The 23,094-nt window shown below is 63.4% G+C and overlaps 1 protein-coding gene across 4 annotated transcripts in view; it reads left to right on the top strand.

The window, feature by feature from the left end:
- The first annotated feature begins 2,808 nt into the window (after nt 1-2,808).
- The window catches only part of IGSF9B (immunoglobulin superfamily member 9B), a 53,275-nt gene continuing 32,989 nt past the window's right edge, over nt 2,809-23,094 (top strand). For all 4 annotated transcript variants that reach the window (XR_011135891.1, XM_068916671.1, XM_068916672.1 and 1 more), the window contains exons 1-7: nt 2,809-2,952; nt 13,174-13,371; nt 14,449-14,595; nt 16,525-16,676; nt 17,710-17,827; nt 19,730-19,871; nt 20,123-20,268. Coding sequence is in view for 3 of the 4 variants with exons in the window: in XM_068916671.1 (XP_068772772.1) it covers nt 2,889-2,952; nt 13,174-13,371; nt 14,449-14,595; nt 16,525-16,676; nt 17,710-17,827; nt 19,730-19,871; nt 20,123-20,268 (967 nt within the window). In the remaining variant the exon portion in view is untranslated. The remainder of the gene's footprint in view (nt 2,953-13,173; nt 13,372-14,448; nt 14,596-16,524; nt 16,677-17,709; nt 17,828-19,729; nt 19,872-20,122; nt 20,269-23,094) is intronic.

Raw genomic sequence — 23,094 nt, forward strand, 5'->3', positions numbered from 1 at the left:
GTTGTCGCGTGACTCAGCTTAAGGGACAGGCTCCGCTCTCCATGGCTGTGCCATGGGGCTGAACGCGGAGGGGAAAGGCTGTATTATTGACTTCCGATCTGCAATGCTTTTTTTTTCCCCCCCTTCCATTGGCTTTTGATCCAACGTTTTCACAGCCGCTTTGAGGCAGCAGCGGCAACAGGAGGCAGTTCCTGAGGAGACAGTGGGGACGTACAGGCCAGCGGCGTGCAAGATGCATATGGCTCGGGTCAGCAAAATGCTGCTGCTGCTCCGCCATCCAAAGAGACGGGGATTTGCCTGCCAAGGTCTATGAGGTGGGAAGGTGCTGGCTGAAGGACCACAGCGTGTCCCGGGCCAGGGCTGCGGTGGCTCCATCTCGGTGCCTGCAGGGAGAGGTCCCTGGAGGGAGACAGGCCGATAGCTCCTGTATCCGTGCAGGGGCTGCTTGCCTCTGCCGCGGCGGCGAGCACTCGTGGTGAGGGCCCTGGGGCTCCTGGCCCCAGCGCTGCTTGCCTGGCCACATTGCCTGCCGCCTTCACCCGCTTGCAGCTCTGCCGCAGCAGACTGACGTGAAAGTACATGGAGTGCCCTGCTCATGTAAATAAACCAGTTATAAATAGAGAGGGAGAGAAGTGTGAAAACAGTGGGGAATGGATTTTATAAAACCAACAAATTAGTCTGGAAAAATAAGGGTGTGAACCGACAGTCGTTCTCCAACCTAAGCCCATATTTCCAGTCCTTTGATGGATGATGATGGGCTCTTTGTACGGTTGCTCTGCTAGGAGAGGTGCACACCCGGAGCAGGGCTGGGCTTTCTCCATCTAACACGGGCTACCAACGCTTCTGACGCCTCCTGGGTTGGGTTGTGTTAGCAAACATGTAATCGATGTCCCCAGTTATTTTTTCTCCTCTTTAAAATTATGGCAAACCCCAGCTGAAGACTCATGAAGGCTCATAACGCTGACTGAAGCTGGGCCAAAATATATCAACTCCTGCCCGTTGTGCGAGGGTGGGTGGAGCTCCGCCGGCCTTGGCCTTGCTGCCTGAGCCCAAGCCCACGGAGGGCAGCGGGAAGTCTCACTGTGCGGGGAAGGCGCTGGATTGCTCCCTCCGTACTGGAGGCTGGCATATTTGCAAGCTTTCACTCCAGTCCTCAGGGCTAAGAGCTGAGTCAGACTTTTATATAAGGTCTTGGATTTTGCTAGGGAAGCAAACTGTCTGGAAGTGTGCATGAGCTTGGGCTGGGCCTGAGGGCAGCTCTCCGCAAGGCCTCTGCCCTCCCGCTGCCCTGGGCACGCCGACGCCCGACCCTCGCAGAGGGTAACTCTGAGCAGAAGGTGTGGGTTGCTCCTTGTGCTTCTCCAACAGCGGGACCCTCTTTAAAGAACTTTTTTGCCTGTTTCCAGGGCACACAAGGGAACAAGAGGTGAGAAGCAGCTCAGCAGCCAAACCTTTCTCCAGGTGCCCTCCCCAAGGCGTGGGCATCAGGAACAGTGAGTGCTGGGGGCAAATCGTGCGCCTCCCCTACCGCCTGGGCCTGGCCCCCTCGCCCGCTTGGGCTGCTGGTCATCTCCAGGGTCTCAGCTGCCCGTTCCTCTGTGGAAAGCGAGCCAGGCCGTTTGCCCTTCTGGTGTCACCAGAGGTCTTTGCAGGGAGGAGAAAGGGGCTGAGATGGGAAAACAGAAAGGGACTTTCCATGAACCTATTTCCACTCTTTCCTATTGGGAGGCAAGGGGAGTGGGCCCCAATTTTCTCTTCTCAAAAGGAGAGGCACGCACAGCAGGGCACAGGGCTGTGCCAGGACACAGCAGGGAGGAGAGCCACAGAGCTGTGGCAGGTGGCAAGGAGGTGGCACAGAGGTGCAGGGAGCTGGCACAGGTGGCATAGCTGGCAGTGGGGAGGTGACATGGAGCTGGGGCAGGTGGCACCGTTGGGGACAGGAAGGTGACCCCAAGCTGATGCATGGTGGCAGATGGCAGGGCTGGGGACAGGGAGGTGACCCCGAGCTGGTGCAGGGGCAGGGGGCACAGCTGCGGACAAAGAGGTGACCCTGAGCTGATGCATGGTGGCATGGGCAGTGGGCACAGCTGGGGACAGGGAGGTGACCCTGAGCTGATGCATGGTGGCATGGGCAGTGGGCACAGCTGGGGACGGGAAGATGACCCTAAGCTTATGCAGGGGCAGGAGGCACAGCTGGGGACAAGGAGGTGACCCTGAGCTGACGCATGGGGGCAGGGGGCACAGCTGGGGAGAGCAAGGTGACCCTAAGCCGGTGCAGGGGCAGGAGGCACATCTGGGGACAGGGAGGTGACCCCAAGATGATGCATGGTGGCAGGGGCAGCGGGCACATCTGGATGCAGGAAGGTGACCCTAAGCCGGTGCAGGGGCAGGAGACACAGCCGGGGACAGGGAGGTGGAGCCGAGCCGAGCCGAGCCGAGCCGAGCCGAGCCGAGCCGAGCCGAGCCGAGCCGAGCCGTCCCGGCGCACCGCCCGCCGCTCCCGGCAGTGCGCATGATACTGCGGCGCGGGGCCCCGCGCGCGCCAACCCACCTTGAAACGGGCCCGGGCCGAGCCGCCAGCCAATCACCGCCCACTCCGCCGCGGCGCCGCCAATGGGCGGCGGGCGGGGGCGGTGCCGAGCCGCTAAAGGGCGCAGGCTAGGCTGCGCGCCGCGCCGTGCCGGCGGAGGGCAGGTGCAGCGCGGCGAGGCGGCGGCGAGATGGGCACGGTGGTGGCGGCGGCCGGCGGCCTGTCCTGAGCCGCCCCTGCGGCCCGGCCAGCCCCGCTGCGGCCCGGGGAGCCCTGCCCCGGCCCGGCCAGCCCTGCCCCGCCCCGGCCGGGCCGCCCGGCGGGCGGAAGATGCTGCGCACCGGGGGCCGGTAGTACTATGATTTGGTATGTGGCCGCTTTGGTAGCAAGTGTGCTCGGCGCCCGCGGGCTGCCCGTCCAAGGTGAGTGGGGCGGCGGGTCTGGCTCCCTCCCGTCTTCTCCCGGGCTGCGCCCCGCCGGGGCTCCCGGGGTGCCTGGCGCGGCGGCGAGGCCGTTGGGCCGTGCCCTGCGTGTGTCCCGGGGGAGGACTTGCACCGGCGAGCACGCACGGGGGGAAGGGAGGGGGAATGCACCGGCGGGGGGCTTAGTGCGGGGAGGGCGCCCGGGGGGGGGGTTGCCCCGGCGGGGGGCTTGGTGCGGGGTGAGGGAGCGCGCCCCGGGGGAGGGTTGCCCCAGCGAGGGGCTTGGTGCGGGGTGAGGGAGCACGCCCGGGGGGGGGGAGGATTGCCCCAGCGGGGTGCTTGGTGCGGGGTTGGGGGAGCGCGCCTGGTGGAGGGGGGGTTTGCCCCAGCGGGGGGCTTGCTGCGGGGTGAGGAAGCGCGCCCGGGGGGGGTTTGCCCCGGCGGGGTCTTGCTGCGGGGCTGGGGGAGCGCTCGCGTTGTGGGGGGGGGACTGGCCCCGCGGTGCGGGTGCGTGGGGCGCGTTGCGGCTCCGCGCGGGGTTTGCGCCCTCCTGGGCGGGGGTGAGGGCGAAGGGCTCGGTGCGGGGCTGCCGCCGTTCCGGAAGCGTCGTGCGGAGGGAGCTGCGGGGGCGCCCCACGCGCGGCTGCCCGCGGTGCAGCGCTGGAGCCCCCGGGCCCGGCCGCGCCTCCCCCGGGGGCTGCAGGGCTCCTCGGGCGGGGAGGAGGGGGCGGTTAATGCGCGCGGGGTTGCTCTCTCGCCTCCCCTTCCCCGAGGCTGGGGGCAGCAGCAGGCGGCGGCCCCCGATGCTCGGAGGGCAGCGGCAGAGCTTGTCCTTCCCAGCCGGGCGCTGCCCTCCGCCTGTGCGGGCAAGGGGAAATGCAAAAGGGACTCGCCCCCCTTCCCTGTTTTTCTTCCCCTCTGGCTCCCGCGCCTGCCCAGGGGCTGTTGGGGTGGTTTTCGTTCCTCGGGACCCCGGTGTCTCTGACTGCGGGTGGCCACCCTCCTTCCTCTCCTGTTCTGGCGTTGATGCTGACTGCTCTCCCCGGGTAAACTGAGGCACAGGGTTGTCCAAGGTCAGCAGGGAGACAGTGGTGGGAATAACCCTGATTTTCCTGCTCGGGCGTCCTTTCCCTCAGCTGCCAGTCACCTCCCTGCTGCCCGCCCTCCCCCCGCAGCAGTCCCTGCAGGTGGAAGGTGAGCTGCATGCTGTCTGCGCTCGGCTGCTGATGCAGCACGGTCTCCTGAGCCCGCCAGCCCCAGCAGGCTCCCAAGCCGCGCTGTGGGGAGCATGCCCCGCTCGGGCAGCTCGTCCAGCGGGCGGCTGCCCCGTTTACCTGAGAATCGAGGCGCGGAGGGGGTCGGTACCCGGGCTGGGGCCTGGGGAGCGGCGCCGTGGGTGTGTAATTCAGCCCTGCCCGTGGAGAAGCGCTGGCTGCCAGCAGAAAGCGATGCCTGGCTAACAGCCACCGCTGCTCTTCCTTCCCCGCAGCGCAGGGGAATACTGCCTCGCAGGCGCTTCCTCGGCAATCGCGGGCGGGCTGGGAAGGCGTCTTGGCACACGCTGGGACGCCCGCAGTGCCCGCCGCGGAAGGGATTCCTTGAGCTCGCTATGTGCTTGCGGGTGGAGGGGAGCAGGAGAGCCTCTGCCCCTCCGCACACTGCCGCGATCTGGGGCCGGGCATCCTGCAGCCCCAGCGCCAGGGTCCTGCCTTGCAGCCGGCTCGCGGCTCTGCGCGGGGGGCTGGCTGTCGCGCAGCAGCCGGTGTGGGATGGGGTTGCTGACGGTGGCCACCCTGTTGGTGTGACGGGCTACTCGTTGTGTCCGTGGCTGGTTTCGAGCCGCAGCCAGCTGCTCCTTTTCTGAAATGCATCCTGCAGTGTGGCAAGGCAGGAATTTGCAGCAATGATTGTAGAGGGAACCCCTGCCTCTCGGCAGAGCAGGGACTTCAGTGCCTGGGGACTTTAGCTGCAGAGAAATGCCCTTCACGGGTCCGGCACGTCCTGGAGAGGACTCTTTAACCATGCCAGTGCCTTGGGGCAGGTGCTGCACAGGGGCAAGTGGGCTGCCGGGGGCCGCGGGTGCAGGGGTGTGCGAGCGGGGCGGTGCGTACGTGCTGAATGAGTGTGCTGTGAGTAATGCGTGGGTGGGCACTATGTGTACTGATGAGGGGGCGCTGCAGGCCAGCCTGTGCCTGCGGGGGGGACCGTGTGGGGACAGCGAGCTCGCAGGAGTCACAGCAGCTGGAGCAGCTCCTGAGCCCCCATATCCTCCCCTGCCTGGGAAGGCAAAGCTGCCTGCAGGGTCCTGGGGCTGGATGGGGGGCTGGAAGGCAGAGCAGAGGCTGGCTGGTGGGGATGACCCCCAGTGTCCTCTCAGTCTCCGTTCTGCAGGGACAGAGTCTTGCTCCTGCTGCAGTCGCAGCCACTGGATGCAGGAAATGTTCTGTATGGGGTCTGGCTAGGCAAAAGCCAGGGACTCCCGTGGGTGCTTGTCAAACCCCATCGCTTGGGAGCGAGTGAGGCAGCGAGGACGCAGCTGTAGGGAAGGAGCGTGGAGCCCGCAGCGTGTGCCGCGTGGCTGGCGGCAGTGTGCCGTGGGGTCTGCTGGCATCCCCTCCGCTGTCCTGCTTTCCCTGCCAGGGAAGGCTGGCTGTGCAAATCGCGGCTTGCTGTGGGCGTCCCCCGGTCGCGGTGCCTCTGCTTGGGGAGCTCGGGTTTGTCTGGCGCGCCGGGAGACGCGTGGGCTTGCCCTTCGCCTGTAGCGCTGCTGGCTCTTCCTCGGTGCCCTGCAGTGGCCGCTGGTGTGGCCTGACCTCAGCTGTTCCTGCAGCGTGTCTGTCCTGAGTCACCGGTCTGAGCACTTAGGGGCAGTGCAAGTCACTGCTGTGGCTCACCTTGCTTCACTCCTCTTCTCAGCTCGCTTTCCACCTCCTCCTCGGCTGGCCGTCCTCTCCGGAGGGGACTTCCCCTGCACGTGAGCCGCGGCGGCTGACAGGACACAGGGCAGGCTGAGACCCCTTCCCACTGCCCCGCGCGGGGCACCTGATGCTCTTCTGGGAGAGCCCTGATTGGGCTTGGTCTCTGGGCTGGAGGTCTGCCCCCAGGAGAGGGGGCCGTGGCCTTCCTCCCCGCACCTCCCCCTCGCGGAAACGCGGTGGGCTTGCAACAGTGCCACGCCAGCGAGTAGTCCTCTTGCCTCGCGAGGCTTTCCGAGGGCTTTCCGAGCATTAATCCGCTCAGTGAGGGAAGGAAGACGCGTTATCCTCCTCTTACAGTGGGGGGGGAGGAGAGCCGGGCACAGGCAGGGCCGTGGGGGTCCTGGGGCACGTTGTGAGTTGGTGTCAGAAGAGGGGTCTGGACTCCTGGCGTTTCTTGGACCTGGCGCTGTGACACTAGGGAGTATGCTTCATCTCCCGGGAGCTTGATGTGGAGTTGCACAGTGTTGCTGCAAGAGGAAATGCTCTTGGATCTGGCCGCCATAGCTTGCCTTGGATGTGAAGGATGGCTTGACTTGGCAATCTCCTCTTGACTTGGATCTCCTCTGCTGGACATCAAGTTGTTGATAGGGCACCTGAGGCTGAAGACCTAAAGGCTTGACTGGAGGGAGATGACCTGTGTTGCACGAGAGGACTGGTCCTGCTCCTGGAGGTGGAGCTGCTCATTCACCATGGAGGGATTTGGATTGGAAGCCACCTGCTTTGGCACGTGCTTCTGCCAGAGCTGGGCACCTCACCGCGTTCAGCTGGCAAGGGGCTGCTTTGGCGCTGGGGTTAGCCAAGGGCTTCTAGGGGTTGGCTCAGCTCCCATGTCCATCCTTTCCCAGGAAATTTTGCTAATCTTGACCTGTTGGACGGGAGAATGTGGGGTCTGAGAAGGGCAGTAAGGGTTTTGTGTGTGTCTTGATAGTAGATTTGGCTGGGTGATGGATTTTTGCAGTGATGCTTTTTTTGCTCTGTTGCCTTTTGACGTGGAAATGCAGGTTACCCTGATGGATGGATCCTGCAGACCTTCTCTATTCCTCTCCAGAGCTGCTGCAGGAAGGGTTAACTCTAGTTAACCTTGGCTTGAGGGTGGAAAAGAGGCCCTGGAGATGGGTTATTCCAGTCCCTTCCTATGCTCATCAGCATCTTTCCCTTTTCCTTCCTATGTCTCCTGAGCTTGGGTCTCCTAGAGATCAGCTGGCCTTGAGAGCACTAATGAAAAATAACTTCATTGCTCCTGCTTCACATTGTGGAAGCTGGCGTTGGTGGGAGGATTGCCTGAGCCAGGAACAGCATGATTCAGGAGCTGCTGGCGGGCATCTCGGCTGTCAACATGCAGAGTGTTTGCATCAGACTTATTAGTTGGAGGGTTGTAAAAGCGCCGGGGTTTGAGCAGGTGTCAGCAAGGCCTGGGTTTGCACGCGCTGCTCGGTAGGCTAGGGCAACGCGCGCCGGCTGCATGCGCTTACCGGCGTGCTACGGCTCCGGTTGCGCTCTGCGCGTGCCTCCTCTCCTGGGTCTGCCCATGTGCACTCCCTGTGCCCGACCCCGTCTGCCGAGCAGGTCTCGGGGTACCTGGTGAGCGGTGCGAGGCCGGGAGCTGCCGCGGTGCCCCCGTGTGAGCCCTGCTTTCCGGGCGCCAGATGCAGTAGCAGGTCTCCCCCGAGGGCGGATAGTGCTCCGTGTCCTGCTACGGCCGCTCCGCCGTGGGAGGGGGCCGGTGGGCAGGCGGTGGCGCGCAGGTAGCTGCCGGTTGCTGGGAGATGGCTCCCTGGAGATGCTCGCTGGATGCTGCTTGTGCTCTCCCATCCCCCAGCTGTGATTGCTCCCCAGCTAGACCTGCCTTGCCCTGGGCAGGGCTCCTCCTGGTTTGCTCCATCTCCGTGCCCGCCTGTGCTAACACGCTGAGCTGCGGCATGAGCCGGGGGTGTCGGAGGGCCAAGGGCACCGTCCTGCTCCAGCAGGGTTTGCTGCACCATACCCAGCGCAGCAGTGCCTGCCTGGGGCAGGGGGACAGCATCGTCCCCCTTGCAGGACATCCTTTGCCACCCCGTGCCCATGAAGGTGGGGGGGGGTCATGGTGGGCTTGCACTTGCCAGCTTGGCACTCGGGTGGTGGCCACCCCACTGTGCAGACCACTAAGCTTGTCCCCTCCAGCTAATCCCGCTCCTTCCACCGCCTCTCGCCGCGTGACCTTGAGGCAAGTCGCTTGACCTACGCGCGTCGCAGTCAACCCATCTGGAAAATCAGGTTTCAAATGCAGGAACGGCGCTGAAAACCCAGCTGCTGCTTTTAAGCTGGGGTCGCGGCGCGCGGTGGGGTGGGAGACAGCTTGCACAACAGGCCCCGCGTTCTCGGTGGCTTCTTCGCCGAGCGAGCAGCTCATCGCAGCTTTCCACCGCGTGGTTTCTACCTTCTCCCCACCAAGCTGCTGCGCTCACCCGTTAGCTAACGAACTGCTGCTGGTGAAGGGCCTCCTGCGCCCGTCCTGGTGCCTCGGCGTCCTCGCGACCTTGCCCGACTCCCGTGCCGGCGCTGGCTGCCCGTGGCGTGGTGGCTGCGGCGCGCTCGGGAAACCTCCTCCGGAGCCGCCGCCGGGGTTGGCGGCGGCGTGGGGAGGGCGCACTGGCCGCAGCGGCGCTGCGCGGCCGCCTCGCAGGCGGCGCGGCCCGAGGGTCTCCCGCTGCCCCAGAGCTCTTCGGCCTCGCGTTGTCCTTGGAGCGACCCCGCTCTCGCACGGGCATCGGCGGGCAGAGCGTCCTTTCCTTCTCGGCTCCAGGTCGTGGGAGTCGAGGCTCAGCTCCCCCCTCAACCTTGAGCTTTTGTTCCCTCGCCCCTTGCGAAAAGCACCGTCCCCCTCTGTAAGGTTGGACAGGGCAGAGTTTCCAGGTCCTCCTCGCAATCGTCCAAATGCCCCAAGGCCAGTGTTTATTCCTGCTATAAACTGGGGCAAGGCGTTCGTGCATTTGGAAACTTGCTTTGCCATGGCCGCGTCCTTCTCGGCAGGCTCACGTGGCATCTGTCCCGTAGGAAACATCCCGCTCCAGTGAGCGCCTCCTCCTTGTTGGAGATATCCTCCCGTCTTGGTAGCTCCTGTGCTTCAGCCGGCTCTTGTGTGCTGCCTAGTTATGTCCTCGCTTCCCTCCTGTTGGCGCAGGAGGAATGGCAAGCCGGAGCTTAGCGAGGGTCTTCCCAGCCTTGGTGCAGTCATCTTCAGCCGTTCGGGGGAGCCTCGCGATGGCACTGTCTTTACGTGATGGCAGTCTTCCCTCTTCCCTTTGGGATGCGTTCAACTCCACCTCCACATCTTGTATTCTTGCCTCCTGGCACACAATATACTCTTATTTTTCCTGGATCCAATTTGGTGACAGAGCCTGTTGATTAGTTGTTGTGTTTTTCCCCTCTCCCTGCAAGGTGTCCCCAGTTTTGGGAGCTTTGGGTTTTGTGAGATTGTGGGTTCAAATCCGTGCTGTGTTTCTCTCCGTTGCTGACCTTATTCCAAAACCACGGGTTCACTCCTGAAACCCCCCGAACTTGGCTGGAAAATCAAGCGAGTTTAAAAATACACTTTGTTTGCGCTCTGTTTCTTCTGGCATCTGTGGGTTGTTTTCAAGCATTTCTCCACAAATGTAAGGGTGTGAAACTTTTTTTTTTAATTGGAAGCTACAGTTCTCATTATTTCTATGCTTTCAGGAGCTGGGACTTTAAGGAATAAGCTTGAATGTGGCAGGGTTGGGAGCTGGCAGTAGGTATCTCCTAGTACGTGCAGCATGTGTGGGTCAGGAAGGGGCATCGTGCCTGTTTTGCAGACCCCATGGTGCCTGTAAAACGTAGCTCTGTTCCTTCCCACCTGGGCTGTCCCAGCACTGGCACGTCGCTGAGCCCTGTCTCGTTTCCCTTCGGGAAAGTGGAGGACACGAGGACGCTTAGGTGTTTGCGTGTGCCTGCGCGTAAGGGCCGGTTTGTGACTCTTCTTGAAGATAAAGTGAACTTCCTTCATCTTTCCTCCCTCTGCTTGGCTTCTCCCCGGACATCTCCAGCCTGCTGGTGGCCCCGGAAAGGGGAGGTCGCTGGGCTGGGACCTTGGTTTTGGGTGGAAGCCATGGATGCGCAGGCAGCGGAGCTTGGTACCCGAAGGTCTCCCCTGACGAGGGGAGGGGGCCGGCCGGCGGCTGGGCAGAGCGCCCTGCTCCCCGCACGAGCCGGGCGCTCGTTAGCTGCAGCGGCCGTCACTCAGCCTCGCTCGTGGCGGCGTGAAGCTTAGCCAGGCGTGCAATTACCCACCGGCCTTTTGATTAGACACCGGCGCTGCAAGCTGCCGAGAACTGACCTATTTTCCTCTGCCCGCGTTGTTGCGCTTCCAGTCCAGAGGCCGTGGCCAGGCGTGGGTCGGGGCACGGGTAAGCTGCGGGCTCCCTCCTCTTGGGGCCTGCTGAGGTGCGTTGGGCTCTTCCCCCTCTTTCCAGGGAGCAGGGAGGACGTTTTGGCCCTTTCCAGGCCTGTTTGCGCGTCTCTGGGTGCGACCCGAGCAGGCAGGGCCCAGGCGTTCAGATGGACTTGCCTGTCGCTCTTGGGTGACCTAGCACGAAAGCCCGGCGCGTCCCTCTCCTTTGGGTCTGCTCGTTCGGGCTCTTGCTCGGTTCCTCGCTCTCCCCCTTCTCCACCATCCCTTCTGTCCCTGTTTTTCACTTCTCCTTCTGCTAGCGTCTCGGCGCGCTCGCTGGGTTCGCGGCCGTGCTCCCCTCCAGCTAGTTCAGGAGTTGAACCCCGGCGTTGGCCAGGAGCGGGGAGTCCCTTGGGCCGGATGAGCGGGTCCCGTGGCATCTGGGCACGTGGCAAGGGGCAGCTCACGGCAAATCCCTGTCCGAGCGGCGCGCTTCTCCAGCTTCGCCCGCGCTGCCCTGCGTGCCCTGAGCTCCGTTTGGCGTGTAGGACCTGGAAGCCACCGTCGCCTCCTGGTCTCGAAGAGGTGGCGGTGGGCTGAGGGCGTTGAACGGGCTCTCTCCCCGCTCGGGCAGGACGGCTGGAGGGGCAGGCGCCAGGGCGATGCGCTGCAGCAAGCCGCCCCTTCCCCGCCAGGCAGCGAGGAGCTGCGCCTGCCCTTTATTTTATTTTCTCCCCTTTTGTGCTGAGAAGCCATTAAAGGCCCCGGCGGAGATTAAATTACCCACTTCCTTCCTGTCAGCGGGGCTTGCGAAGAAGGGCCTCGAAATGCAACGTGACCGCGGGCGAGCGGGAGCTGCTGACGGCCCCGGGCGGCGGAGGGCTGGCCTCAGCGGCGCCTCGGGCGATGGTGCCGGCCGGGGCTCGGCGGGCGCTCGCACCCGGCGAGCTGGGGAAGAGCTTGTCCTTGGATGCTCTTGAGCTGCACGTGACAGCCGCAAGCGGAGAGGGACGGCGGGCAGGGAAGGGGGAGCTGGCGCCGGAGCTGGCCGCTTGCCCTCCGGTGAGCTCGGAGGCTGCCCGAGGCCGAAGGCTGCTCCGGCCTCGCGATGCCCGCTGCGGCGCCCGACCCCTTGCATGGGCTGCAGGCCGCCCCGGCTCGGCCCCGGCGCAGACCAGGGGTGCTGGGCAGCCCCCGTGCGCAGGGCCGCTGGGCAGCGGCATGCTCGGAGAGGGACCCTGGGGCGCGGGTGGCCCCTGTGCCCCGCGGGGCAGAGCTGGCGGGGAGGAGAGGAGTCGCGGGTGTCCGAGCTGCCTGCCCCGCGTGCGCTCCCTCCTCGCCGGCGGCTCACGTCTCCTCCGCGCCTTGGCGCTCCGGCTGGCCGGCCGCCCCTCCGGCGCGGGCGCTGCGGCGGTGAGCCCGCCGGGTGGCACGGAGCGGGCCTCTTGCCAGCCCGCGCTTGTGCCGGAGCCAAAAATAGCCGGTGACGGTGGGCTGCCGCGGCGGGGAAGCGGTGATGTCACTCCCCGCCAATCACCGGCAGCCCCGAGGAGCGGAGCGGGGGAGCGGGAACGTGCTTCCCCGAACATCCCTCCCCGAGCATCCCCCTGCGCCGCTTGTGGTGGTGGTGGTGGGGGGGGGTCCCCTTCCTCGCTTGGCTGGAGGAGACGGGCTCAGCGGGGCTAAACCGTGGGCCCGCAGCTCTGGAAACCCCCCCCCATCAGCCCCGGGCGAGCTGCCAGCCCTGCTGCGCCGCTGCCTCTCGGAGAAGGGCCTTCCCGGGGTTTTGCCGTGGGGTGCAGCCCCGTGGGGCGTGTTCCTGGCACGGGGAGGGGGCCGGCACGTGGGTTTCTCCAGCCCCCCCGGCCCCTTTCCTAGGAGCTGCAATGGGGAAAAGGGGCTGGCTCAGCGCTCGGCCGTGCCGCGGGGAAGGGCGTCAGCGCAGCATCCTGCGCGGCGGGAGCCCTGGTACCCCGGGGCCGTGCTGCGCCGGGGGTCCTCCTGCAATGCCGCCCCGGTGCTTTCCGTTGCAGTGGGCTCTGCAGCCCTCCCCGTTGCCTGGGTGGTGCTGGCTCAGCCCAGGTTTTTCCCCCCCGCTCCGGCTGCCGGGCATGTCGGTGGTTTGTGCTTGCTCAGGGCTTTGCCCTGTCCGAAGCGGGGAGCCCCTTTTCTGCAGGGGGCGAAAGGCGGGAGGGAGGCGAGGGGCGGCGCGGGGGGGTCGGCAGGTTCCCACAGGGATGCCCTGGCTGTGGACCCCTCGATTGCTTGGCGCTCGCTGCTGGGGCGCCCGGTCCCCCTCGGAGCGGCTGCTTTCGGGGAGGGCTATCTCAAGGCAGGACACGGGGCACGAGCCCAATAGCCTTTTCCCGCGCCCGGGGGGCGAGATGGCCCTGAGGACGTTGCTGGGTTGGGAGCAAGGCTGAGCTACCTGCATGCACCTCTGCTGCGAGCGGACGAGAGGCAGCTGGAGAGCAGCGCGCTGGGGAAGGGTCCTCCACCTGCGGGGCTGTCGGACCTCCCCGTGGTTTTGGGGTGGGGTTGCCCTGCGGATGCTGGGTGCTCGTCTGAGGCACCACCCTGGATGGAGGCGGCAGGGCCGGGCGGCTGGGGACGCCGGCAGGGCCGGGCGGCCGGCTCCATCAAAGGCTCTGCGCGACAGGCTGTCTGGGAGCAGGCATCATCTCCCCTTGGTGCGCCGAGGGTTGGCATTTTGGCTTTCCAGGTGCTCCTGGCTCTCGGGCTGCTGCAGATGCAGAGGTCTGGCCTGGTGTTTCCCTGCGTGAGTGAGGGACGGTGACAGGAGCCTCTGCCACGACCTGCCTGACGGGCACCGTTTTCTCCTTTCTGCCTTTGCAGGTGCCCACGGCTCAAGGGAGGAACCCGAGTTTGTGACCGCTCGCGCTGGCGAGAGCGTGATCCTGGGATGCGACGTCATCCACCCGCTCACGGGGCAGCCCCCTCCCTATGTCGTGGAGTGGTTCAAGTTCGGCGTCCCCATCCCCATCTTCATCAAGTTTGGGTTTTACCCTCCCCATGTGGACCCAGAGTATGCAGGTCAGTGCGGAGCGGGGGCGCCGACCCCTGGCTGCCCCGCGCGGCTCTCGGGAGCCGGCCGTGGCGGCGGCGGCCTCCTCGCCGCTCGGCGCGAGGCTCTGCTCAATCTGCTCCTCCGTAGGAAATTGCGCTCGCTCTGCCTCTCATTGCATTCTTTCCACCCAGTTGGTTTTAATTAAGCAGCAGCACTAGGAAGCCAGCTGGGCTGTGTGGGACGGGAGCAACCGAGGCAGAGAAACCAAGGGTGATGCGTGGTGGCAGTGGCGGCGGCTGCTGCCGCTGCTCGCAGGAGCAGCTGTGAGCCTTGGGGTGATGCTCTGCCTCCTGCGAGGGCTCCTTCCCCTCCTCCTCGGTGCTGGAGCCAGGGACGCGTGCCAGGCGGAGGTGTAAGGTGCCTCCTGGAGGTGCAGAGCCCTTGTGGCTGCTCTCCAACATGCCACCTTCCCCACGTGGCCCGTGGCTTCTGGTGGCAACTCTGAGGGCTGAGATGGGCTCAGGGCTGGTTTCTCTGTTACCTTACAAGCCCTTGCCCTTCTGCTGAAGTTGCTGGCTGGGGGGATGCTCAGGTGGGTAGGGTATAAGCACGTGCCCCCAGAGCCTGGTCTGAGACCCAGCAAACTCAGCTCACGCGTGAGCAGTGCTGAAGCTGTGTCGCTCCTGCGCCGAGGTGGAGTCCGGGGCGGAGGGTTTGGCTGTCTTGCTGCCAGTCTGGTTCCTCCGGCTGCGCGCGGCTTCAGCCCGGGGGGCAGCCGAGGGGTGCTGCCAGCAAGGTTGCTGACCTGCTTTTGGGAGGCTCCCAGGCCGGGCAGAGGGCTCTGGGCCACGTCCGCTTGAAGGCTGAGCCGGAGCCAGCCGGCGCGCGCGAGCAGAAGGCCGCCGTCGCGGCGAGCGGACGCCGCTCGAGGTGCGTTACCTTGCTGCGGCAGCTCGCTGGTTCGCCCTGTGCAAGGGCTCGCGGCTGGCGGGCCGGGTGATGCTCGAACAGTCCCGGGTTTGGGGGGGTGGGACGGCGGGGACGCGCGGTCCCGAACGGGTGGAGGCCCCGCTGGGGCTGACGGGGCGGCGCTCTCTCGGCAGGCCGGGCCAGCCTCCACGACAAGGCGTCGCTGCGCATTGAGCAAGTGCGCTCCGAGGACCAGGGCTGGTACGAGTGCAAAGTGCTCATGCTGGACCAGCAGTACGACACCTTCCACAACGGCAGCTGGGTGCACCTCACCGTCAACGGTGAGTGCCCGGCCCGCTTTTCCTCGCCGGCTCGGCCCACCGCGACAGCTTGCGTGAAATGGCCTAAATCGAGCTTTCCCCTCGGTTTCGGCTCTGCTGCTGTCGCTCCTGGGCTGCGGCGCCCGGTCTTGCGTGTGGCTTTCAGGTTACGACAGATACCGAGGACAGCTAGAAGCCGTCCCGGTTAGCCTGGGACCAACCTGGGTCCGTCCCAACTTCTTTCCGAGCTTTAAGCTGCTGCTTTGGGCAGCAGGATGGGTCTGTCCCGTCGCCCGTGCGCTGGCTCTTCGCCGGGGTGAGGAGCGCTTGCTGGAGGTGTCTTGGGGCAGGGGGAGCCGGGGGGTTCCCGGGGGAGCCGGGGGGGTTCCCGGGAGCGCCGTTCCCCAAAGCGCGGCCAGCGGCCGTGGCCGGCGCCTTGCTGCAGACCTGCGCGCGGTGCCGGCTCTGCCCTGCGTTTCTCTTGAATCTCGGATTGATGCTGGGCGCAGATCCTCTCTGCACCTTGAAAGAGAGGGAGAAAACACGCTTTTATTCGGAATGACGTCGTTTAGTTATGTGAAGCTTGTTTAAAGGAAAAGCGTCAAGAAACGGGGCTGGAGATGAACCTCCTCTTCCAACAAACAGATCAGAAAATCAAGTCTTTATTCTGAAGTTCAGATTTGCTTCAATTGCTTTTTCATTTTATTAACGCTGCGTATTAAGCTAATCAGTGATTTCCCGTTTTCCGCATCAGGAAGCGTCCTTATTGTTAGCGCAGGAGGAGCAGCGGTGGGGCCGTGCCCCTGCGCTGTGGCTGGGGAGGCGGCGCGAGGGCTGACCGTTCCCCCTTCGGAGGGGGGACGTTTGCACCGCGGCACGGCCTAGAGCTGCGTGACGGAGCTCAGGGAGCGAGCGGGAGCTTTGGGAGCGGCGCCGCACCGGTCGCTCCTCGCTCCCTCCTGTCCCCCCGCAAGAGGTGCGAGGCGCCGCGCTAGCCGGCGCGTGCACGTCCTCCGGCGCCGGGTTGCGGGATGCCCAGGGCTGGCTTTGATTTAGCAGCTCCCCTGCGGACCCCCGGCGGTCCCCGGACGGCCCGGCTCTGCCCGCGGCGCTCTGGGGGCTCTTGGACCTGGCTCCTTTGGCAGAACGTGTCCTTTTTGCAGTTTTATACAGCGCTGAGCACACAGGGACTTAATAACAAAATAATAACCGTAATCCTCGAGGCTCCTGGAATTGCTTTCAGGGGGAGGGCTTTGGCTTTCCCCGAGCGCATTAGAACGCTTAATTTTCTTAGGGGAAAATAAAAATCATTTTGGGAGAAACAAAATATAATTCTTTTTTTTCCCTGAGCAGATTAAATTGCTAACCTGTCTTCCTCGAAAGTGGGCTTTAACAACTGCTGGTAATTAGGGGCGGGCTGCGATCCTGCCAGCCTCTTTAATCAGGAAGGAGTCTTTCGATCTGCACTGCGGTGTTTTCTTCTGTTTTGACAATAGCGAGTTAAGATACAACGGGGAAAAGCTGCACAGTGCCCCGGAGCCGGGGGGGGGCGGGTTACGGCTTCGGGATGGGGGGGAGGACGGCGCTTCCCTCCCCGCGGGGCGGCCGGGGGCACCGCTTGCATGGTGCAGGCACCCAGGGGTGCGCCGGAGGGCTCGAGCCCCCCGAACCTATCCGGCCGAGGTGGGGAGCGACGCTCTGCCGGGCGGCGTGGGGCAGCCCGGGACAGTTGCTATTTCATCGGGGGGCAGAAGGGGCCCAAGTGGGTTTTTGGCTCAGCCTCAGTACCTGCCTGGGGCCGGCCCCTGCCACGGCCGCTGTGATTGCACTCTCCTGGGCGAAGGCCGTTTTCGGTCCCGGGGGCTGAGCGGCTGCCCGTCCTTGCTGGGCTGCTGGGGGGAGGCGCGGAGGGTCTCCCGGGTCACACCGATGCCCGTGTCCCCTCTGCAGCTCCCCCCACGTTCACGGAAACGCCGCCGCAGTACGTCGAGGCCAAGGAAGGCAGCAGCGTCACCTTGACCTGCATGGCGTTTGGGAACCCCAAGCCCATCGTCAGCTGGCTCAGAGAGGGCGAGCTGCTGGGGACCGACGGCAAGTACCAGGTAAGGGCCGGGGCGGGCGCAGCGTGGCCGTCAGCCCGGGGCTGCGCTGCTGCCCCGCGCCTTGGCGGGAGCCGCGGGGACGGTGGCGGCAGGGGTGCTGCCGGCGCGCCTGGAGCCGCGGGCCGTGCCGGGTCCCTGGGGAGGTGACGCGCGTGGGGACGCGGTGGCCGTGCCGCGGCTCTGACGGCCCGCGGCAGAGCCCGGGTGCTGGGGAGAGCGAGGAGGTTTGGGCAGGGAGGGCTTTCGCCCCGAAGGACCCTTCTGCCATCTCCGCGGCTCCCAGGCGCAGATACCACCCGAGCCCGTAATTGGTAAATCAGGCATTGGAATCAGCGCAGGCACTAATGAGAGTAATTAGGAATCATTTGTCACTAATTGAAATAGAAGGATGAGGCAGACTGAGCAGCGCAGGGGAGGGAGGCTGGCTGGGGAGCAAGGCGCCCGCTCTCCGCGGGGGAGAGGGTACCCCCGGGGGCGACGGTCCCGCGTCCTGCCGCCTGGGCCCCCCGGCCCCTCCGCTGCCAGCCGTGCCGCGCGGCCGGGACGATGGGGCTGCGGGGCGCGCGGCGCCGCTCGCCCTTCCCCGGGGCGGCGGGGCAGAGCCGGTAGGGGAGCCTCCAGCAGGGCTTCCCGCTCCTTGCGAGATGCTGGTGGTTGGGAAGCGTTTGGCAGGAGCGGAGCTGTTTGGAGTCTGGTGTGCGTCAGTCGCTTCTGCGGGAGACGAATACATTGCGAAGGCTTTTTTTTCCCCTTTTTCCTTTTTTTTTTCCTCCCTTGGCGTTGAACGGAAACGTGTGTGTTGGTTTATTAATATCGAAGCCTTGCAGAACGGGGAAAACCCATTTCTCGTCTGCCTCTGAAAGCAACCGCAGCTCTCTACCGTCGGCTGCTCCCAGCCCTCGGGGGAAGCCGGGAGGCAGCGTGCGCGTCCCGGTGGCCGCGGGTTTTGAACGTGACGCCGGGGAGCACCCGCGGCGAGGGGGCCCTTGTGCCGGTCCCCGTGCGCTCCAGCCTCTGCCGCTCTCCTCCGCAGGTGAGCGACGGGAGCCTGACGGTGCTCTCGGTCAGTCGGGAAGACAGAGGTGCCTACACCTGCCGGGCGTACAGCATCCAGGGGGAGGCTGTTCACACCACGCGCTTGCTCGTTCAAGGTAATTTTTCCCAGCGGGAGCCCCTCCTGCTCTTGCCCGGCGTCTTGGCGGTCCCTTCGGGAAGGCGCTGCGGCTGCGCGGGTCCCGCGAGCATCCATCGCCCCGGCCCGTGCCGCCGGGGACGTCCCTCCTAGTCCGTCTCCCGCTCTCGTGGTCGGCGGGGAACGGGCTCGCCGGCCCCTGCTGAGCGCAGGCAGAGCTTGTGGCGGCTGGGCCGGCCTTGCAGGAGGCTGGGCGCAAATACAGCTGATAGAGCAGGGTGCTGTTGCTTGCAAATTGCTGGGTATTTTGAGGCTGACTGACAAGGCGGTACCCAAGAGATTGCTAGGTATTACTTGTTTTAACCGGGGTGGTGCTTTTAACGCTCGTTCACTGTTAAACTGCTTCCTCTAAAGCTGAAAGCCCCTGGCAGCGCCCTGACGCGCTCCGTGCCGGGCGGACGTGCTGGGGATGGCGTTTGTGGGGCTGGACCGCTGTAAGAAGTGTCACGAGAAGCATCGCAGCTGCGAGCGAACAGCAGGGCGAGGGTGAGCCCAGGCGAGCGAGCGGGGCAGCCCCGCGCGGCGCACCGCCGCCTCGCAGCCTTCTCTTCAAAGCACCATCAATAAATAAACAAGGAAATAAAGCCCAAACCCCAGACGTTCAAATGACGTTAGAGGCTGCCAGCTCATCTGACCACCCGGAGGAGAGCGGGATTAAGGCTGCTGCTGCCGCCTCCTGCAGCGGAGGCAGGGCTGGGCTCCGGGCAGTCCCGAGCCACCACCCCAAACACCCGCGGCGTGTCCGGGGAGCTCTTGTCCCCGTCCTCGCCCGGCCGCCGCGGCCCGGGGCGAGCCTGCCTTTCCCCGGGGCCCCTGGTGCTCCTGGCAGGCTGCAGCAGCCCCTCTCTGCCTGGGCTCGTGGTCCCCGCCACTGCAGGCTCTGCTCCTCGTTGCAACGCTGGGAAACCTTCTTCTAGCCCAATTAGTGCCTAGCTGGGTGCCGGTGCGTGGGGGGGGGCCGTCAGCACTGCTCCTTTGAGAAGGTCTCCCTCCCGGTGGCCGGGCCCGGATGGCGAGCGCCGCGGCCGTGACGTTGCCCTGCGGGGACCTGCCAGCGCTGCGGGCTCTGCGAGGGCAGCGTGGCTTACATCTGGTGCCCGATGGCTCTGCCTCCTGTTTATAGGACAGAAATCCACTTAATTGGGGCACCCCGGCGGATGGGCTGTCATGTTGATTAAGCAGCTGTGCCGATTAACAGCCGGGCTCTGATTGCGCCTCGGTTTTGTTTGGGAAGCGGAGGAAAGATTGAGACCGTCACCAAGCGCCTTGTCAGATAGCAGCGACACACGGCGGCTCTCCTGCTCCTTGGGGCTTGGTTCCCTCTTTCATTAAACAAGTCTCTAATTAGGTCAACGTCTACCAGCAGAGAGGCGCGCGGGGTGTCCTGTGCTAGTGCTCTGCCCTCCGTCGAGGAGGTGAGCTGCGAACGCTTGCTGGTTGGCCCCTCCGGCCCAGCGGCGTGCTGCTGTCCCCGGGATGTATCCCGCAGGCTGTGCAGTCCCGGACGCGTGCTCCGGGTTAAGAAACGTGTTAGCCGTCCGCCCTGGGAGACGAGGCAGAGCTGGTGGTTATAGATGCAGGGCTCCCTCCCGTAGCCTGCAGGAGTGGAAGGGGGGGGAATAAGAGCTTCACCCGCTGCGAAGGAAAGGGCTGCTGTGCTCCTCGAGGACCGCCCTGGCTCCCCGTAATCCCTCCCTCCCACGGGGTCCTCGGTGGGCTCCGTCCGTAAGCTGGAGGGAGCAGCAAGGCCGTGACCTGAGCGGCCGAGGGTGCGAGCGAGGACGTGCCCCTCGCCGGGAGGCTGCCTGGAGCTCGCGGCTCCCCTCGTAGCGGCGGAGGTGACTTTGCTGTCCGCCCCCAGGACCGCCCTTCATCGTTTCCCCTCCGGAGAACATCACTGTCAACATCTCCCAGGATGCGCTGTTCACCTGCCAGGCCGAGGCGTACCCCGGCAACCTCACCTACCTGTGGTACTGGGAGGAGGAGAACGTCTACTTCAAGAAGTAAGTTCAGGGCTGGCCCGCCTGGGTCGATCCTGCTGGGTGCTGAGCCTGCTGCCTCCCAGCGCTGGCTGCTTCCTCCTCCTTGAGGTGCCTCTCAGCCCAAGCGGGATCATGTGTCCTTGTCTGGTCCCAAATCGCACGGGGCAGCCCTCGCTCCCTGCTGCAGATGGGGTAGGAATTGTACTTTTGCATCTCCGTTTTTCTCCCTCCACCTTCTTCCCTTTCTTTTCTCATTCCCTCCTCTTTCACAGTGACCTGAAGCTGAGGGTCCGGATCCTGATCGATGGGACGCTGATCATTTTCCGGGTCAAACCAGAGGATGCTGGAAAATATACCTGTATCCCCAGCAACAGCCTCGGCCGCTCGCCATCAGCCTCTGCCTACCTGACAGTGCAGTGTGAGTGGAGACAGTAGGGCCGAGACTGGAGGCACGGGCTCCTGATGGACCGTCATGCGCAGCGGGAGGCACCCGGGTCGGATAATCGTACTGCCAGCCCAGTATGACGTGCAGGGAGACCGGGAGGTTCAGGCTGATGCAGCGGCAGCCTTGGGATAGGCATCAAATCACACTGGATATTGGGTCTGCTGAGAGATGGGAGGCTTGGCAGTGTTTCTGGGTTAATTTTTCCGCTTGATGCAATGGCACCCAGCGTTCGGCCTGTCGCGTCAGGCGGTCGATGCGCTGAGGACCTGGGACTGTTGGCGCCTGGCGGGGTGCCTCTGAGATGGTGGCTCCCTGCAGTGCACAGCAGGTATCTGGGGGGACGTCCCCTCCTGGCCTGGGTGCTTACTGCAGGCTGCGGGGTGCTCTTCCCTTCTGGGTGCCCCGGGGCACGTGGTTAGGTCCAGCTGTGCCCTACAGCCAGGGGGATCTCACCAGCTGCCAGGAGGAGGAGTTCTCCAAATCTCATGCAAAGAGCCCCTTGGGCTTTGTCCCTTCACGTACGCTAGGGCAAAAGGGTGAGAGCGTCCTATACGCGCTTGGCAACCTGCGTGGCCTGAATGACTGGGCACGTCATGTTGTCACGGATAGTGCAGCTTGACTGCTGTCAGTCTTCACCTTTGATGGAAGTGGTTGCTCTCCTCTTAACGTGATTAGGTGAGCATCTTGCTCTTGCTGATAGAGCTCTCCAGGCTGAGCGTGTGAGCTGCCCACCGGTGGCAGCGGATGCTCACAGCAGGCTTTCCTCATCAGCTGCCTCTTGCTGGGCATGGAAATACCAGATCAGGGCTCTTAGTATCACATACCTGCTTAGATTTGTCAGTATTTGTTATTGAAGCCAGTTCCTGTGGCGTGGTTCTCTGTGCATTTATAGCTTTACACGTAATGTTTTTGGGCAGTAACTGATCTAAACAAATCAAGGAGAACAGACTCTAAATGGAGTATTTCTTCCCACACTTGTTCTTTCAGGCTCCCTGTGCTTTAATATGTAGTGTGCCCTGAACGTCCTAGAGCATTCAACAGTAATGGTCTAAATTGCTACGTTTTGCAATTGCGATGTTGCTCTGCTATGAAACATTGTAGCATTTTTATTTTATAATGAGAGATAGGCTTGAGCAAACTGGGCTTGAAATTCTTTTTTGGAGACCTTACAGCTTGCAAGCGCAGACCCGCCACTGGTAAACGTGCGTTAACGAAAAACCCCCCGTCAGCAGGGAGTCGCTACGAGAAGGGCTCCCAAGTCTGTGGCTTTCCTTAGGAGCGCGATGATGGGCAGCAGAAGGGGTGCTGGGGAAGATGCCTGATCCGGCACTGTTAACGCATGCAGCTGGGCTGCTCTCAGCTCCCCGGAAAGCACGTAGTCCCAGACTGTTAAATGTGCCCTGCTGCTAATCCAGGACCTCTTGCCAATGCTCGTGGCTGTTAAGAATAGCTCTAGATGGCAGGAGTAATGGGGTTGGGGCAATCTGCTTTTCAGACGGGCCCCGCTAGTCTTTGTTAAAGCCGCAAGGCATGCTTGGCTTTCTGCGCCCGTAAACTTGCTTCCCGTAGGGAAACCTTTACTGGGGCTGATGCTTTGGAAGGAAGATGTCCTGCTCTCCCCAGTCAGGCTTTGGTCAAGTCGGAGCTGGGAGGAAGGCGCATGGCGGATCTAAACCCCCTCTTACGCTGGGAAGATCATAATTAATTTTCTCATTGACTTTTCTGCGTTCCTATTAATCATGGAACGAAACTTTTCTCACGCCCCAGGTTCTACCCCCAGCCACGCTGTGCCGCATCCATCCCTTCCAGAGGATGGACCCGGGATTCACCTCTCCCCTGAGCTTTGTGGTTTTGCGCCAGCGCAGGATTGCTTCACCCGCTGCAAACTGGTGATTTGCGTCCTTAATGTAGCATAAACCCCGCTTGGATTTTCTCGTAGCCTAGTGCTGTTGGTGTCTAGACAAGATTGTAGAAATACTCACTCTTCTCATTACAAGTAACTTTTTTTTAAAAAAGCTTCTTATTAAAGAAAGTCTAGATTCCCTCCAACCCACTCACACTTAATTAAAAAGCTCTTAGAAGTGCTGTTAATGACAAGTTCTAGACTGGAGGATTGCTAGACATCTTACTGTGTGGGCGGCGAAACTTAGGGAGGTTAGATACATATTTGAAGCTTTTTGCATCCCCTTTGTAAGGGTGGAGGTGGCTGATTTGCAACGCAACCCAGCCTCGATTAGGCATGGGGCGTGAGTACAAACAGAGGAGGTAAACAGTGCGAGGCAGCCTGACTGCAGGTCCCGCGTCGGTTCTCGCGTGCTGCCGTGGGTATGTTTTAAGACTCTTGGTATTAGAATGATTTTTAGTTGCTCGCTGTTATTGCATTTAAGTTGCTTCTGCTACAAGCAGAGAGTGGAATCGATGCCTTATTGTTAAGAAAGGGGTAGACCCTGCCTTCTTTCAGGCTTTCCCTGCAGTCTTTTCCCTCTAGCGTGCGAAAATAAGGTGAAGGGCCCATGGGTGGGTTTCCCATCTTTGGGTTTCACCTCACTTCCTCCGCCTGGGATGTCAGACCCTGCAGCCCGTGCTGGCGGTCGGCTCTCGCCAGGCTCGTTGCCCCTTCGACAGAAGGGTCGCAGCTTGCAGGCCCCTGTGGCCACGTGCGAAGGAGCAGAGCTGGGCTCTTGCAGGAGGGGGGGCAAGTCGCTGTGGATGTGGGAGCACACGTTCTTAGCACCTCTTTCTAAATGCAGCTTTTAATGAGCCCTGGGCGGGAGCACGCTGGGTAGGATTAAAGCCTCC

This window comes from Struthio camelus, chromosome 22 (assembly GCF_040807025.1).
Source record: "Struthio camelus isolate bStrCam1 chromosome 22, bStrCam1.hap1, whole genome shotgun sequence".
Classification (NCBI taxonomy): Eukaryota; Metazoa; Chordata; class Aves; order Struthioniformes; family Struthionidae; genus Struthio; species Struthio camelus.